This window comes from Cephus cinctus, unplaced genomic scaffold (assembly GCF_000341935.2).
Source record: "Cephus cinctus unplaced genomic scaffold, Ccin1 Ccin1_scaffold0680, whole genome shotgun sequence".
NCBI classification, from domain to species: Eukaryota; Metazoa; Arthropoda; class Insecta; order Hymenoptera; family Cephidae; genus Cephus; species Cephus cinctus.
Window position 1 is genome coordinate 39,188 of NW_014333305.1, and position 13,805 is coordinate 52,992.

The following is a 13,805-nucleotide window of genomic DNA, read 5'->3' on the forward strand; positions in this document are numbered from 1 at the left end:
AGAAGCAGAAAGCATTAAAGTCCTCTGTAACACGTAGACGGTAAAGAAACGTAGAAGAAAGATACATAGTCCTAATTCAATACGGAAGGATTAATCTGAATCGAGAAAGAGAGAGAGAATAAACTGCAGGCGTCCTTGAGGTTAAAAAAGGCAACTATAGAACATGACTATAGAGTAATAACAGCAGCAACGACACAGTACAGTACGGTATGAGAAGCAGTATGGACGATATACTTAAAACACAAGTAATCCTCCCAGATTATTCCTTCGAGGAACCGGGCCTCCGGTATCTATCTTAATTTCGAGTCTCATCCAGTATCACTGTAGCTCATTATAGTAAACATCATAGTAGCCATATCTGATTCATACATAAAATCATGACAGAGATAATATCGTAGGCTTGAAAGAATCTCCGCTCTTACTTCTCGACACGGGAGCCACGCAATTCTCTCTGGCTTCAGCATTAAAGCAGAAGAAAACGAGGAGTCCGCGCGGGTTTCCACTTTATACAACTCCGTGCATGCGGCCCGAGCCTACGGAAGGTTCTGCGCTCTGATTGGCCGTCTACGGATCACGTGGTATCAAGCCGCGGGTGGGGATTGGCCAGCACGTAGAGCAGGCGAAAGCGGAGAGTTTCGTTCTAGTATTTACCTCGCGGTAAAGCCGCATTACTCTCGCGTTTACGTTCATTGTTCGTGATATTTGACAGGCGGGCTGGCCGTTCGCAGGCGACGACGTCGTCGTCCATCGCGTGCATTGCCATGGTGTCGAGTGATAATCGCGAAACTCGCGGCTATCAGTGACGGTTTGTGTCTTGTTGTTCTTCCTTGTTAAACGTTTGCGTCTACACTCGACTCGGCTTCCAGTCGAAGAGAACAGAAACGAACCAGCAACCGCTGTGGGATCGTGGAATGTGCGCTGACAGGTATTCGCCGCCGCGCCGTCGCCTTCTTTTAACCGACACACGGAATTGTCTATGAGGGTTTCCTCCTCCTATCCCCATTTACTTTTATCTTTGTCTCTATTTCCTTCTCTTGTTATCATACATCCTTCTTCTTTGCTCTTTAGAAGTTGCTCTGTTAATCTTCTTCAACAGGCTGCAACAGAGATACACTCTGGTAGTATATGCATGCCACTGTCAATCTGCGCATGCGCCGTAGCTACACGTTGCTACTTGCTTTTGACAGCTGTCAAACGATGCACAGCGACAAATAATTATTCTGGAAAATATGGTAAAATTCCATTCTACGAATTGCCATTGTACTTCGTGTTACTCTACGTTTTCCTGTACGATGTATATAGGCTTCTGGCAGGTGTACCGTATAAGTATTCCACTTTAGTGATTCACTAAAGAGTTACTTAACGGAAGTGCTTCTCTTGCGCGAGTATTTCATCGATACGCTCCAGAGGAATGTCAGCCGGTACTATGACTTCTTTTAATATTCTTTCTGTTATCCTATCCTTCCTTTTATTAACTGAAATTTATTATTGACTATGCAGTGGATTACGTCGGTTCGTAGTGGCCATTTAGACTTGTTACTATTGAACAATTCTTTTGAATTACAAGAGAAGTTGACGCTGGTGGCTCCGGTATTTATATTACGATATAACAATAAATGAACGGAAGCTCTGCATACATATTACGTGCAGCGTGGAAGCGTGAGAACGATTGCGGATTCCAGGCGTAAGCTTGGTCTGATATTGCGTAAGAGCTGACTGGGAAAAAAACAATGGGACGCTGATAAAAGACGATTTAGCTGATAACGTTACTTCTATTGATACGGATTCACAATTATCAGTGGGTCGTGCACGTTGGTCTCTTTTTTATTATTTTACTAGTGATAATGAAATTTGCATGGCAAATCTTGCTGAAATAATTTATTATTTGATATTCATCAAATCAATCGAGTCTCCCATTTAATGGCCATTTTTTAATCTTAATCTTGCTAACTTGCTGTATCAATAAACTATAGCTGACGTAAGAAATTCTCGCGGCCCGTTAAACTCGCCGGCGCGAATTAAGCTCGCGGATCTTGCAAAATCGTTATTTGCACGAATTTTCGCAAAGAGGTACCAATAAACAGTCGGTCACGAAATATGTAACTATGTACTTGATATTTAACTAAAATATGTACTTGATAAATGGCGATTTTTATCGGCAACCCGTCATGGATCTATCTTATTACTATGAATTTATCTGTTTTTCTTAATCGTCACCAAAGTACCATTAACTTCTGTATATTTTTTGGGGAAAAATTGAAACGTTGGAAAAATCTTCAAGTAATCTTCTCATATAACGTGCGCATACGTATGTATAGTTTGTACAGTCTAATAAAGGGTGGCCATTACGAATCGACTCGAGAAATTAAAACTAATTCTCTGGTGTCCTTTAGAATAAATCCTTTCTACGCCACTTGAAGCCCGCATAGACAACAATTTCCATATTAGTATACAAGGTCGGCGGAACCTTTCTATCCTTTTTTTTGAGGGGCTTCCAGCAATCAAAACCAGCAACCGGAATCGCTATCGACGCCCAGCGTCTTGGATCCGCCTGATGTTCAATCAGTGATACCAAATAGAGCTCCATAGTAAAAAATTATTCAAATTACATTCAACCAGGTCTGGTATAGTGTAGAAATAGAATTGAAAAAAAAAATTTACTTCCATACGAAAGAAGCCCCTCGTGTCCTACAGTGAGACGGAAAGAAAGAATTGACAGTTCATGGTTAGCGAGCGACTTGAAAAACAAGAGGAAAAAAAAAGGAGAATAAGAAATGAAAATGCAAGAAACTCAAAGAAATATTCTACAAATATTCAACAGCCCGAGATGAACCAGTCGAACTCGACGTCCGTGTCGACGCCGACCAAATCCAACCAGGAAGATGAAGAGGATAGAGCCGGCCCTGACATGGACCTAGTGCACGGACCGAACCCCTGGTTACCTGCTTATGGATTCGAACTTCAGCATCATTCCCAGTTTCAACCTACGCACGAGGATCTACGGGCTAATGGTTCGTTGTCCCTATGTTACGTTACGCTACGCATTTCCCTACCTGCCTTTCCGCTAGTTTTGCCTACAGCGTCAGTGTCACGCTAGACTGTCTCCAACGATGGGGGCCTTAATAGCGAGGAACCGTAAAAAGCATGGTAACCAAAATTTTTAAATTTTTATTTACAACCAACCATTACCCACTTGCTTACGCACTTTGTGCATGCTCTTGTAACATTAATTCCAACTTGCAGGATGTGCTTTTTATTTCCTTGCGACCGACGCTCGCATCTTCTCACGCTAACCCTTTTATCTGGATTGAGACGTATGAGAATGAAGTTGGTGAGATGGAAATACCAAAAATGGCATTCATATACCGCTACGTTCACGCACCTCCTTTGCTGCAGTAATATTCAAGAAAGAAGTCACTCATCCTCGGCAACTCGGGACAACATAACCAAGACAGACATTCCCTTCTTCTTCTTACGCTCTAGATAACCGCGGGAGCTCGTATCATTACAGCGAATTTCCATCGTTTAGAAAACAGCGAGCGGCCTTTGCATACAAATCGTATGTTAATGCAAAAACTAGGCTACTTTCTACGTCGTACAGCAAGCTTATGAAAAAAGCCTCTCGGACCAGTAAGAAGCTCCTGTACAATTTTCTTTCCTTCATAATCGGTATGATTCTTAGTATTTCTGGCACATCTCATTGGAGGAGCCAGCCATAAGGAAAGGAAGGAAGGAAGGATTTTTATTATTTCTTTGACTTGTATAAAAAACAATTGTCTCATTCCCTAGACAGTATCCTGGTACGCGTTATCTGCTTCCTGCCTTTTAAATTCCGGCCGTACGATGTTACCTCGTGAAAAGAACCGACGTTTACCGAATCCAGCCGAACCAAGAACCACCTGTTGCACGTGACGCCTGTTGCAAGTACAAAAGTTGGCGGCCACAGTCGATGCTCTTATTATCGTATCGGACTGTCAATAAGGACGATATACGTCGGTGCTGCCAAAGCCAAGCGATACTTACGTACCTGGTTTCTCTGCTATTAATAACCCCGGTCTGCTCGTTCGAAATTCGTTCTTGAACGAGTCATACGACCATTAGCGTGGGAGGAATCAAAGTTTCGATAGTCACGTCTATTTGCTCAAGATTATCTTGATGGATAGCATAAACGTTATTTGATTAGGAGGCTCGATTAAGCGTGCTCCAAGGAATTGGACATTTCTTTATTGAATGGAGACAGAGAGGAAGTGCATTATTAAATGTTATTAGATAATTTTATCGCTCAAGGTTATTACACAGAAACGCTTACCGTACGCTCAGACACCTTTGTACCTAGAATTCATACTTTAATTTGCATTCTATTTTCCTTCTCTCTACTTTTCTTTTATGCTAAACTTCCTTGCTTATCCTGTATTACTCATTTACGCTCGCGATACATCCAATATGGAGTTTACACTTTATATCGAGTCGCAGTAGTATCTGGATAGCCTTGAACCACAGAGTGAAGTGTGACTTTTCCATGGGAGAGTGACCGGGCATCAAACCCTCCGAATGCCATGATTTTACGCCGTTATAACTATACCTACATAATACATATACCAACACTAAGCTAGTAAGCTATGATGTCAGTATAGTCAGTAATAGCGTCCAACTGTTACCACCACAGTAACATTCGAAGAGATAGCGAAGGCTGCGAGTGACTAGCGAGAGCGTTCAAGTTAAATTCAAAGAGAGAAAAGATAAGAATGAATATCTGACAATTCAAACGAAGTACAATGATTTATAATAATTTAAAGTCCACGATGCATGGTCAAAGTGCAAGTAGTAAATACTGAAAGTTCTTAAGTCTATTTTCATTCCTTTTTTTCTCTCTGTCTAACGCTTGACCTGCCTTAATCTAACCTAAGCCATTACCTGTACACGTGACCAACAATGTATTCCCGTCACGAGGCTGTTTCTTCTCAGAGATTATTACCACGACAAGGTACCCCTAGCTCTTCTCTGTAAATCAATGATTTCTCAACTTAAAAAGAAGCGCCTACCTGATCCGGGTTCTTGGCTCGTACCTACAAAGATTCCTTTGACATTCCATCAAGATTCGTTTTTTCTTCATTCATGTTTTTTATTGCGACTTTACAATAACGCGGGGATACGATTCCTCAATGGTGTCGTATAGTAGTGGGATGCTGGATGGTTGTATGATTATTTGTCCGTTCCTATAGCTATAATGAATCCTGTCTTAAGTACTCGTTACTGTTTACAATCGCCCACCGTCCGAGGGCTCATCTTTTGTTACAAGGAATCGTCAGAGCCTTACGTTTCCAAGGCGCACGAGAGTCTAGAGGCTGATAACGCATCATAGGATGAGTCACGACGCCAAACGTGCAGACGCTGCTCGTTAATATAATTCGTTCCTCGCAGACGAGACTTTCGGTCGTTTACATTGCATTACACCGCGGCTCACTTTCATTCGCTAAATAACAGTAGAGTGTGTCGAATTATTGTACGTAGAGGAATTTATTGTTTCTTTTTTTTTTTTTTTTTTTTTTTTTTTTTTTTTTTTTTTTTTTTTTTTTTTTTTTTTTTTTTTTTTTTTTTTCGTCAACGGGTTAGTCGTCGATTAAGTTTCTCTGCGTCGAGGAGTTACGTCATCCAGTGGGAGACGAATACTCGTGCTTTTTGTTATAACAGCCCGCGCGATAGAATAAGAGTAAATCGATGCGAAGATACAGTCTTTTTTAAACAAGGCTTCTTTATATTGCTACGATCTATTATTCTATACGATATTATAATTGTGTATATTCTATGCGCAGATACTGTACTGGTCCAGCAGGTCGACTTCCTGGAGACCATCCTCGAGGAGACCTCTGATGATCTTCAGAGCGACTCCGACCGTAGTGGTACTACCTATTGGCTGGGATCAGATTCAGAAACCGAGAGTGTCATTCATATAAGAAGAGCTGCCACAGGTTAGATTTATAAATATAATTTCACCCTTTGACCCTGTGAGAGGTGACAATGTTTCTAGGTCATGTAAATTTCTTCCTGGGATCAGAACTCGTTCCAAGATCCATTGTCTCACGTGGTCCACTTTCTCCAGTCCAGATATCTTTTCTTCACGTCGATTATCGCATGGTCCTCTTCGTGGAAAGCGCCCAACCCTCTTGGTACCAGTTTGGTACCGTTAGGTAAACCGAAGATACGTCTGGAAGAATACCCAGAATCACCTTCCGATACAAGAAGATAAACAATTGTAGCATCTCCTGTATGCGGAAGAATCCTAACGTCTGTGTATAACTGGTTGCCGTACGTTGGGCGTCGCTTAGATCTTCAATCGATAATATCAATTCTTTGAACTGGTTGAATATTTAATAACGTAGGGTCGCACGAGTCGAAATTTTAACGATCACTCGGTATATTATCTGCGCTCTACAGTCACTCGCGATGCCCGAGGCCCCTTGCGAATAACGGTGACGGGCAACGCCTCTCGTGTTAAAATTACGCAACTGGGTATAAGTCGCGTATTGAAATTCTATAATCTATCACCTCGAGTGGATCGTTCAATGTCTAGCAGTGATTTACGTCTACAATGAATTTTTTCTTTGAAGAGCAAAGCATCGTTAAAATTTATGCACGTAGCAGTAGGTTAGGTTAAGCTGGATGTGTATGTATGTACTTCGGATATCGTATGATTACTTTGTTTGGCACTCTAAAATTAGATTAGCTTTAATGCTACCTAGAATTACCGGGAACTCGTTGGATCTCCACTCGTGCATGTGCCGCGTGTAGACGCAGCCACTTGAAAATTCTGTATATGCACATGCACATTTGTCGTTACGCTCGAGCGACAAACACGACACGGAGACTCCGATTTTTATCGTCTCGCGCGAAAAGTCACGTCGCGTTACGGTGAATTTGACTTGGCTAAGTCGAATCAAGTAAGTCTTGCTGTTCGAAGGATTGACGTTAAAAATAATAACGTTAGATCGGACGGTCACGATCGCTCCTGTATCTTGCCAGTGGATTATTTGGTTATTCGAAAAATCTTATTTTCGAGCCTAACGCTCTCGTTAGCTCTGTAGCTTGTCCGACGGGTGTGCGTCTATGAAAAAATTGTGTTATTTTTTATACAACAAATTAATGTAGCTTATAGAAACTCGGTGAAAACGTAGCTGAGCTTCTCATTGGCACAGTTCATGATTCCACTCACGGAAGTGGGTCTTCTTCCTTGGCGAGCCAATCGTCAGTTGCCGACTGGCAAGTACTTCGAGTGACTCCCCTCCCGGAAGACGGTTCATTAAACCGGAAGTAGTGCTTATGGAATTACATTGGACTCAGCCGACGCCCCATTGCTCACCTCGGTTCAAGTCAATTCTGCTTTAGATTCATTGAATTCATTTGGACTGCCTGTTGAAATTGATATCGTCTTCTGTTGGTCTAATGCTTTCGATTCTTGCTTCCGTTTATGTACACGAAGAGGAGAAACCGGATGGCAGCGGAAGCGAATGTAACTCGGTAGTACCGAAGAAGAGACGACGTAAGAATCCCGAGCGGATCGGCGCAGTCGCCTGTCAGGATGACCTCACGGCGTCCCCAAGATCATCGAGGTCGTCCAGCTCCACCGGATCAAGTTCACTTCTGCAATTTGAGTCGCTCGAGAGAACCTGCGCGACCTTGTCGCCATCCAGTTACAGTTTCGACTCGCTGGAGTATTCGAATCGCTCGAATTCCCATTTCGAAAATACCTCGCCGGACAGCCTGGAGCAGGACTATGACAGAATCGTGCCAAATGGACTTCCTGGTGAAAAATTGAACGACGGATTCGGCAAGATCAGACCGTACAGGAGCTTCGAGAGCCTGGGTACTTGTCAGAAGGAAGAGGATGTCAGAGAAAAATTTTCTAATGGCTTCGCGTCTCTGTACTCGGACAGGAATACGGATTTGTCCAGGAGGAACGACGATCACAGGAGGTAAGTTGTACCGGTACCGTTGGGCACTGTGGTTGCTTGTTATCTGTAGCGATAAGTGACTAACTTAGGTATGATAAATCACTATGAAGATAAGAGTACTGTCTTTTGGATTATCTCTGGGTTCGACCTTAAACCCAGCATTGCCTGTATCACTTGGCAGCGTCTGTCTAAGAGCAACGTATACCATTGCCGCGTGACCGCTATTTTTTGGCCCCGACAATCTTGACCCTGAAGAAGAAGAGATGCTCGAGTAACGTTTGAAGCTCGAAGAGACACGGTCAGGGTGTAGTGTAAAAAATAAATTTTGAGAATTCGATTTTTTTTGGACTTTTTTGAGAATGAATTGTAAAATTAATTAGGGTATCATTGTCTCTATTTTTCTCGACGACAGAGACTTTTGGCACCAGGACGAGCCCGAGGATTACCGGGATGATCGCGAGTACGACGAGGAGGACGAGGAACTAGCTGAATTCGTACGCTTCGAGGACAGACTAATTTTCGGCGACGTCTCGTCGAATTACGCTACGTCCCTCGACTGTCGCAACACGATCGATCTACGAGAGATCGGCATTGAAACCAAGAGAGACGCCGTGTTCGATTTAAAATCAGGCCAGACCTCTAGTTCGGCGGCGTTACTACAGAGCAGGTTAAATATAGCGAGCAACATGGCACGCACTGCCGGCCAACAAGGGTGGAGCAAACCACGTTTTAATTTTAGATTCACGGATAAATCTCAGAGCGTACCCAGTCTGCCCAGCAGCGTCTTCGCGTACGGTTTTGCGCAGCGCGACTTCTCCAGCACCGAAAGCGTTCCAAGTACAAGAGGATCGTCCCAGTTCGAGAACTACACCAGGGTCTCCAGCGTACCCGTGGACCTTCACCTTTGCGGCACTTACACCCAGAATGCACATCCGCCCATGGAGGAGAGTCTGAACGATCACGAAATGGCGGACGTCGGTTCTACGATCCAGGATGACGCAACGGATCAGATCAAGGCCCAGGAAGACGGAAGTGCCCCTGGTAACAGTGCCGTAGGCTCCTCCGTGAGGACGCAGGACAAGCAGGAGCTGACGATGGTTAGACCCGATAATCCCCAGGAAGAGAGAGAGTCGTCGCCAGTTCCTAGGAAGCACCAGGTGACCTCTACGGTTAAGACCCAGGACAGGACCGAGAGCGCTGCCCTTGAGATCGCCATGGCCATCGACGGAGACATCGACGCCGTCGTCGACGAAGCTATAAAGCAATTCAAGCGTGAAGTGGAGGAGGCCACCGTGGAAGCCTTACAGAAGCCGCAGCAACAGAGAACTCGTAAAATGAAGAACAACGCGAGCTACGAGTTGGCTCAGCAGTTTGAAATTGATGAGAGGAACTTCGCCAGGATGCCTTCGTGCAAGGAAGTCGAAGCAGAGTCTTCGCCGAAGCCTGCTCCTAGAAGAAAAGTCCTGAACAATGCCAGCTACGAACTGGCACAGCAGATCGACTACATCAAAGCCATACAAAACGCAAGACCGTTTCAACGTATGGATGCGTGCGATGAACTGGACGAGGCAGCATCGTCGAGGTGTCTCAAGGTAACGGACCTAGTGGAGGAATTGAGTCGAGGATTCTCCAGTAACTCAACGTCGAATCTCGCCACGGGAAATACAAGGGAAGTGGCCAATGACGTTCGAACTTACTCAAAGTCAACGGAAAATATCTCAACATCCGGTAACAAGGCTTCCCACGCTCAGGAGAACCATAAGAGTGAGAATCACGTAGGATCCACATATTCCAGCCCGAGGAAGTTCTCCGGGACCAAGCAGCAGTCCCCGAGTCCTCGACGGGACATGGAACAGGATGGTCTGTTTAGTCAGATAAAAAAAAACTCGGATTTATTTTCAATATATGGCGAAAGTGCTAGTCATCCTGTAGACGACGAAGTAGACTCCCCCTATTTGGAGAACAAACCCATAGAAATTTCTCATCCAGAAGATGGTATACTCGACAGCGCCAAGTACAATAGACCCGCAGACGAGAACGACATCATCATAGATCATAAGAAGACCTTCATCGGTGAGTTTTATCCGGAGAAGAGTCCCCGTAATCGCAATCCCGTCTCCAGGTCGTCGTCGTCCATTGATCGATCATCGGCACAGGCATCTGATCAGGAAATAAGCGGTGACAAAGGTTATTGGAATACGGAAGAGAGTCAGCAACAACTGGCGCTACTGGATTGGCTCGAAGACTCAAAGTCCATCCTGACGTCTCGCAACGCTAGAAATTCCGTAAAGGAGTTCCAGACGCCGAGCTTCCACCAGGTGCTAAGGGAGTCTTCGGATAGCCCGAGGAAAGTGAGAAACGGTAAGATGGAAGAGGTAGAGGGTCCAGTACCTCGGGAAGCCAGGGGAACCACGTCGCGGCAGGAGGAGTCAGGACTGGTGGAGGAAGAAGAGAAAGAGCATGAGGTGGAGGTGGTGGTAACGGAGCGACATAATGTCGGCAGTGTTCGTGGCTCCCCACTGGAGTCCAAGCCGGGTCCGAGGAGTGGGAATCGAGCCGTAGTTGATACGAATCGCATGGATAACGAAGACGACAACAACGGGTTCGCCGCAGTACGCGAAGAGATGTCAGCGTCGTCGAAGCGGGAGGTCGTCATGGCGCCGTCATCGAAATTTACCTCGACAGCGTCGTCGGCGGACAGTGTCAGTACCAAGAGTGGATCGGCTACTCCCGAGAGAAAAAAAGGACTTGGTGGTCTTCTTCAACGTTTTTCGAAATTGCGATTCAGTGGTAGGTCTAAGGTGCCGCGATCGGAGGTGCAGAAGAAAAGTGAAGTCCAAGTGAATCGTGCCAAGGTGACCAGCAACAGTGGGACTCCTGAGGGTCTTTCGAGATCGAGGAACAAGGAACCGGATTATATTATCATTCCCCTTCATTCCCCGGAGGAGCAAAACAAATTGAGAGATGAGGACGTTGCTTTGGAAAAGAAGCTGGAGCAGAGATCGGTGCCTCTCTTGGACAGAAGTGGATCGAACGTTAGGTGAGGATCGTTTATTTATGTAGATTGAAATTTTGAAGTGAACCTAGAGTCCCACTGTTATTAATATATTAATTTATCTCTTTTGCTTTTTAATTTGTACTAATCCAGATTATTGCGTATATTCATCATATTTTCACGCAATGATCTCTCTCTCTGTCCGTTTAATCTATCTTGCTACGTGTCTGACAGTTTGAGACGGTCCCCGTTGCCTATTGGCTAATCCAAACTTTTGGATTCTAGCCAAGAGGAAGAAAGGGAGCGAGCGCAAAAAAAAAAGGAAAACAAGAAGATAAATAAAAGTAAAGACTAAACAGACGTATAATAACATAAGATCCACTCTGTTTACCAAGTTCCATCAGGCCGCACGATTTCGATCGTGGTTCGACTTGCGTTTCGTGACGCGGAATGCATTTCTTTTTCTGGGGAACAACGAGGTCAGTGATACGGACTGTTTCGTAATGGCCGACTGAGCCAATGAACAGTTTTACCAATATTGAACTCCCACACGTAGTGCATACATACCGTTCGGATCCTCATTATCATCATCATGGCTACCACCCACCCTCTTTCTCCTTCCACGTCATCTAAATAATCTTCTCGAACCCTTCACTCTCCGCCGTGACTACGACCGTGGGAAAGTTAGGTTAGGTTAGTCCTCGTGACGCATTACTCCACCCTTTTACATTACGCGATGTCTTTTTATTCTACAATAACAAGACGGAGTATTAGGATCAGGATGGAATTTATCTCTCGGTCAATTTGCCACTTGAAAAAAGAAACGGACTATTTTTCCTCGGCACCTCTTAACGCACATAGACGATGAATCATACGCCTGTCGGTTGCAAAATGTAATTTAAGATCTGACTCTCTTGTGTTTGCACTACTTTTACGAACTCCACTGCTGAAATAGCTTTTTATCCGCCACGGATATTCGAACGTCTCGGATACCTTTCGCTTTTTAAAGTGCCAGCACAAATTCAATGGCGTCGTTTCTCGTTCGCGCATGCGCACCGCGCCCTTCTATGTCCCGATAGATCCCTTCTTGCCTCTGTGGTTAACCTTTTTCCAGCTCGTCTTTCTTATTGCTGAAAACGTCGCGGACATTGGATGCGTCGCGCTTTATGACATTATATCGCGAGGGAATGGTATATTTAAACGTTGAATCACTTATGCATGCTAAACGTATGCGGACTAACTGTTTATTAGCGTGTAGGAAGAGACTCGGTTTCCTCTGCAATTTTGCATGCGTACTGTGTGGTTGGCCGAGAAAATATATTTCTGTGTATGCATACCCACATGTAAAGTTACGTGTGAATTAATAATATATATATATATATATATATATATGTATATGTACGTGCTTATGCATTTAGTAGGGAAGAATTGCCTGTTTCCTTGTTAATTTTAAATGACCATTAGCTGCGCGTTAGTTCGTGGAGGAATAATGGATCTTTTTAATCTACCAAATATAAGAGGCTTTTATTATCTTTTTTTTACGATTGACGTATATCAATCGACGTCTTCTGTTATCTTTGTAGCTTTTATTCACGAACGCTCTATTCTCACTCGTGCTCTAAACGGAAGCGTGTTGTTATCGTGATTTCGCTTTCAAGGCTATCGACGAAATAACAATTAATAACGTAACTGTCGGAAGAAATAAATAAATATCGCATGAAAACTTCGCGCTTGGAATTCCAATGAATTGATGGCTGTTTACTCAAAGTGCGCGCGCTCCCGTAGTAGCCGTGGCGAGTTTCGAAATCCGATCCAGCTTCCGTTGTCGCGGGCTATATAAATAATTTGAGCGGGGGTAGCTGCCTTATGAAAGTAGTTAGAACGTACTAAATGAATTTTTGAAACGATAATTTCTTGTCTCCACAAAAAGTTGTTTGCACGACGTACGATAACTGTAAAAAAAAGATATTAAGTCGCTGTAGACAATATTTTTGAAAATTCGTTGTATAAATTTTGTTGCCATGAAAAATAAAAAATTTAAAAATTTTTGATGTTAGAACAAAAAATTAATTTATTTTTTTGTCATTTTGATTCCATCAGCACAAACGGGAGGCCGCCAGTGTCCAGCAAGCCACCTTTACCACCTCAACCGCCTCGCGCACTGGCGCTGGGGGCGAGGTCGACGTCAGGCGTCGCGACGCGCCGACGCGCCGCCACGGACCTTGGGAACCCGGCGGCCATCGAGATGGCGAAAGCCCGCACGATGCAGGCTGGCTCGGAGCGCCCCGTCGGCCTGCTCGAGACCGACCTCGACGCCGCCGACGGCTCCGAGGGCGTCTCGACGCCCTCACCTGGTACAGGGCCACCTGGCAAGAAGACACGAAGTCTCCTCAACCTGAATCACAGTCGACCTGGCCGAGAGGCCAACGAGGAGAACGCACTACGTGCACCGCAGTCGCCCGGAGGTAGCAGGACGCCCGTCGACGCCTCCGTCGCCACCATCAACCAACGCCCCCACAAATCCATGGAGTTCCTCCTTGACAAAGAGAATCTACACTTCGTTAAGGTGAGTCCACGCAACGTCGTAACTTAATTATTTCATTAACAACATAGACGTCAAGGTTTGCCAAACGTATTTCTTTTACACCCCAGTAGAAGTCACCCTGGTGGAATGTCTTGTTGGATTATCTTATAATTTAAAAAACATTCTTTTTCCTATCCAGACCAACAGAAGAAACATTCGAGATCATAAACCAACCACTAAGGGCAGTTTCATCCTTATGTGCCAATCCTATGTACAATAACGATTGCGAGCTAGAAATTTGGACTTTCGTACCCAATAACGCTGGATATATAGAAGA

General features: G+C 44.5%; 1 protein-coding gene and 1 long non-coding RNA gene across 18 annotated transcripts in view; one reads left to right on the plus strand and one right to left on the minus strand.

Annotated features, from left to right (window-relative positions):
* The window catches only part of LOC107269608, a 35,152-nt gene that overhangs the window by 4,910 nt on the left and 16,437 nt on the right, over nt 1-13,805 (plus strand). For 8 of the 16 annotated variants that reach the window (XM_025086915.1, XM_025086912.1, XM_025086914.1 and 5 more), the window contains 4 exons: nt 5,814-5,969; nt 7,478-7,970; nt 8,362-10,989; nt 13,045-13,510. In XM_025086915.1, coding sequence (XP_024942683.1) covers nt 5,814-5,969; nt 7,478-7,970; nt 8,362-10,989; nt 13,045-13,510 — 3,743 coding nt within the window. Of the gene's footprint in view, nt 1-651; nt 926-2,393; nt 3,012-3,095; nt 3,148-3,593; nt 3,631-5,813; nt 5,970-7,477; nt 7,971-8,361; nt 10,990-13,044; nt 13,511-13,805 lie in introns of those variants that run through there. The other 8 variants (XM_015743664.2, XM_015743668.2, XM_025086920.1 and 5 more) reach the window with 8 other exon arrangements.
* On the minus strand, nt 6,082-12,124 carry LOC107269627. Of its 2 annotated transcripts, none has more exons than XR_003060234.1 (3): nt 11,774-12,124; nt 11,512-11,693; nt 6,082-6,205 (listed from the first exon to the last, which is right to left on the minus strand). It is a non-coding gene; the product is annotated as an uncharacterized LOC107269627 (long non-coding RNA). The 2 variants fall into 2 exon arrangements; XR_001538089.2 differs by lacking the exon at nt 6,082-6,205 and adding an exon at nt 11,095-11,408.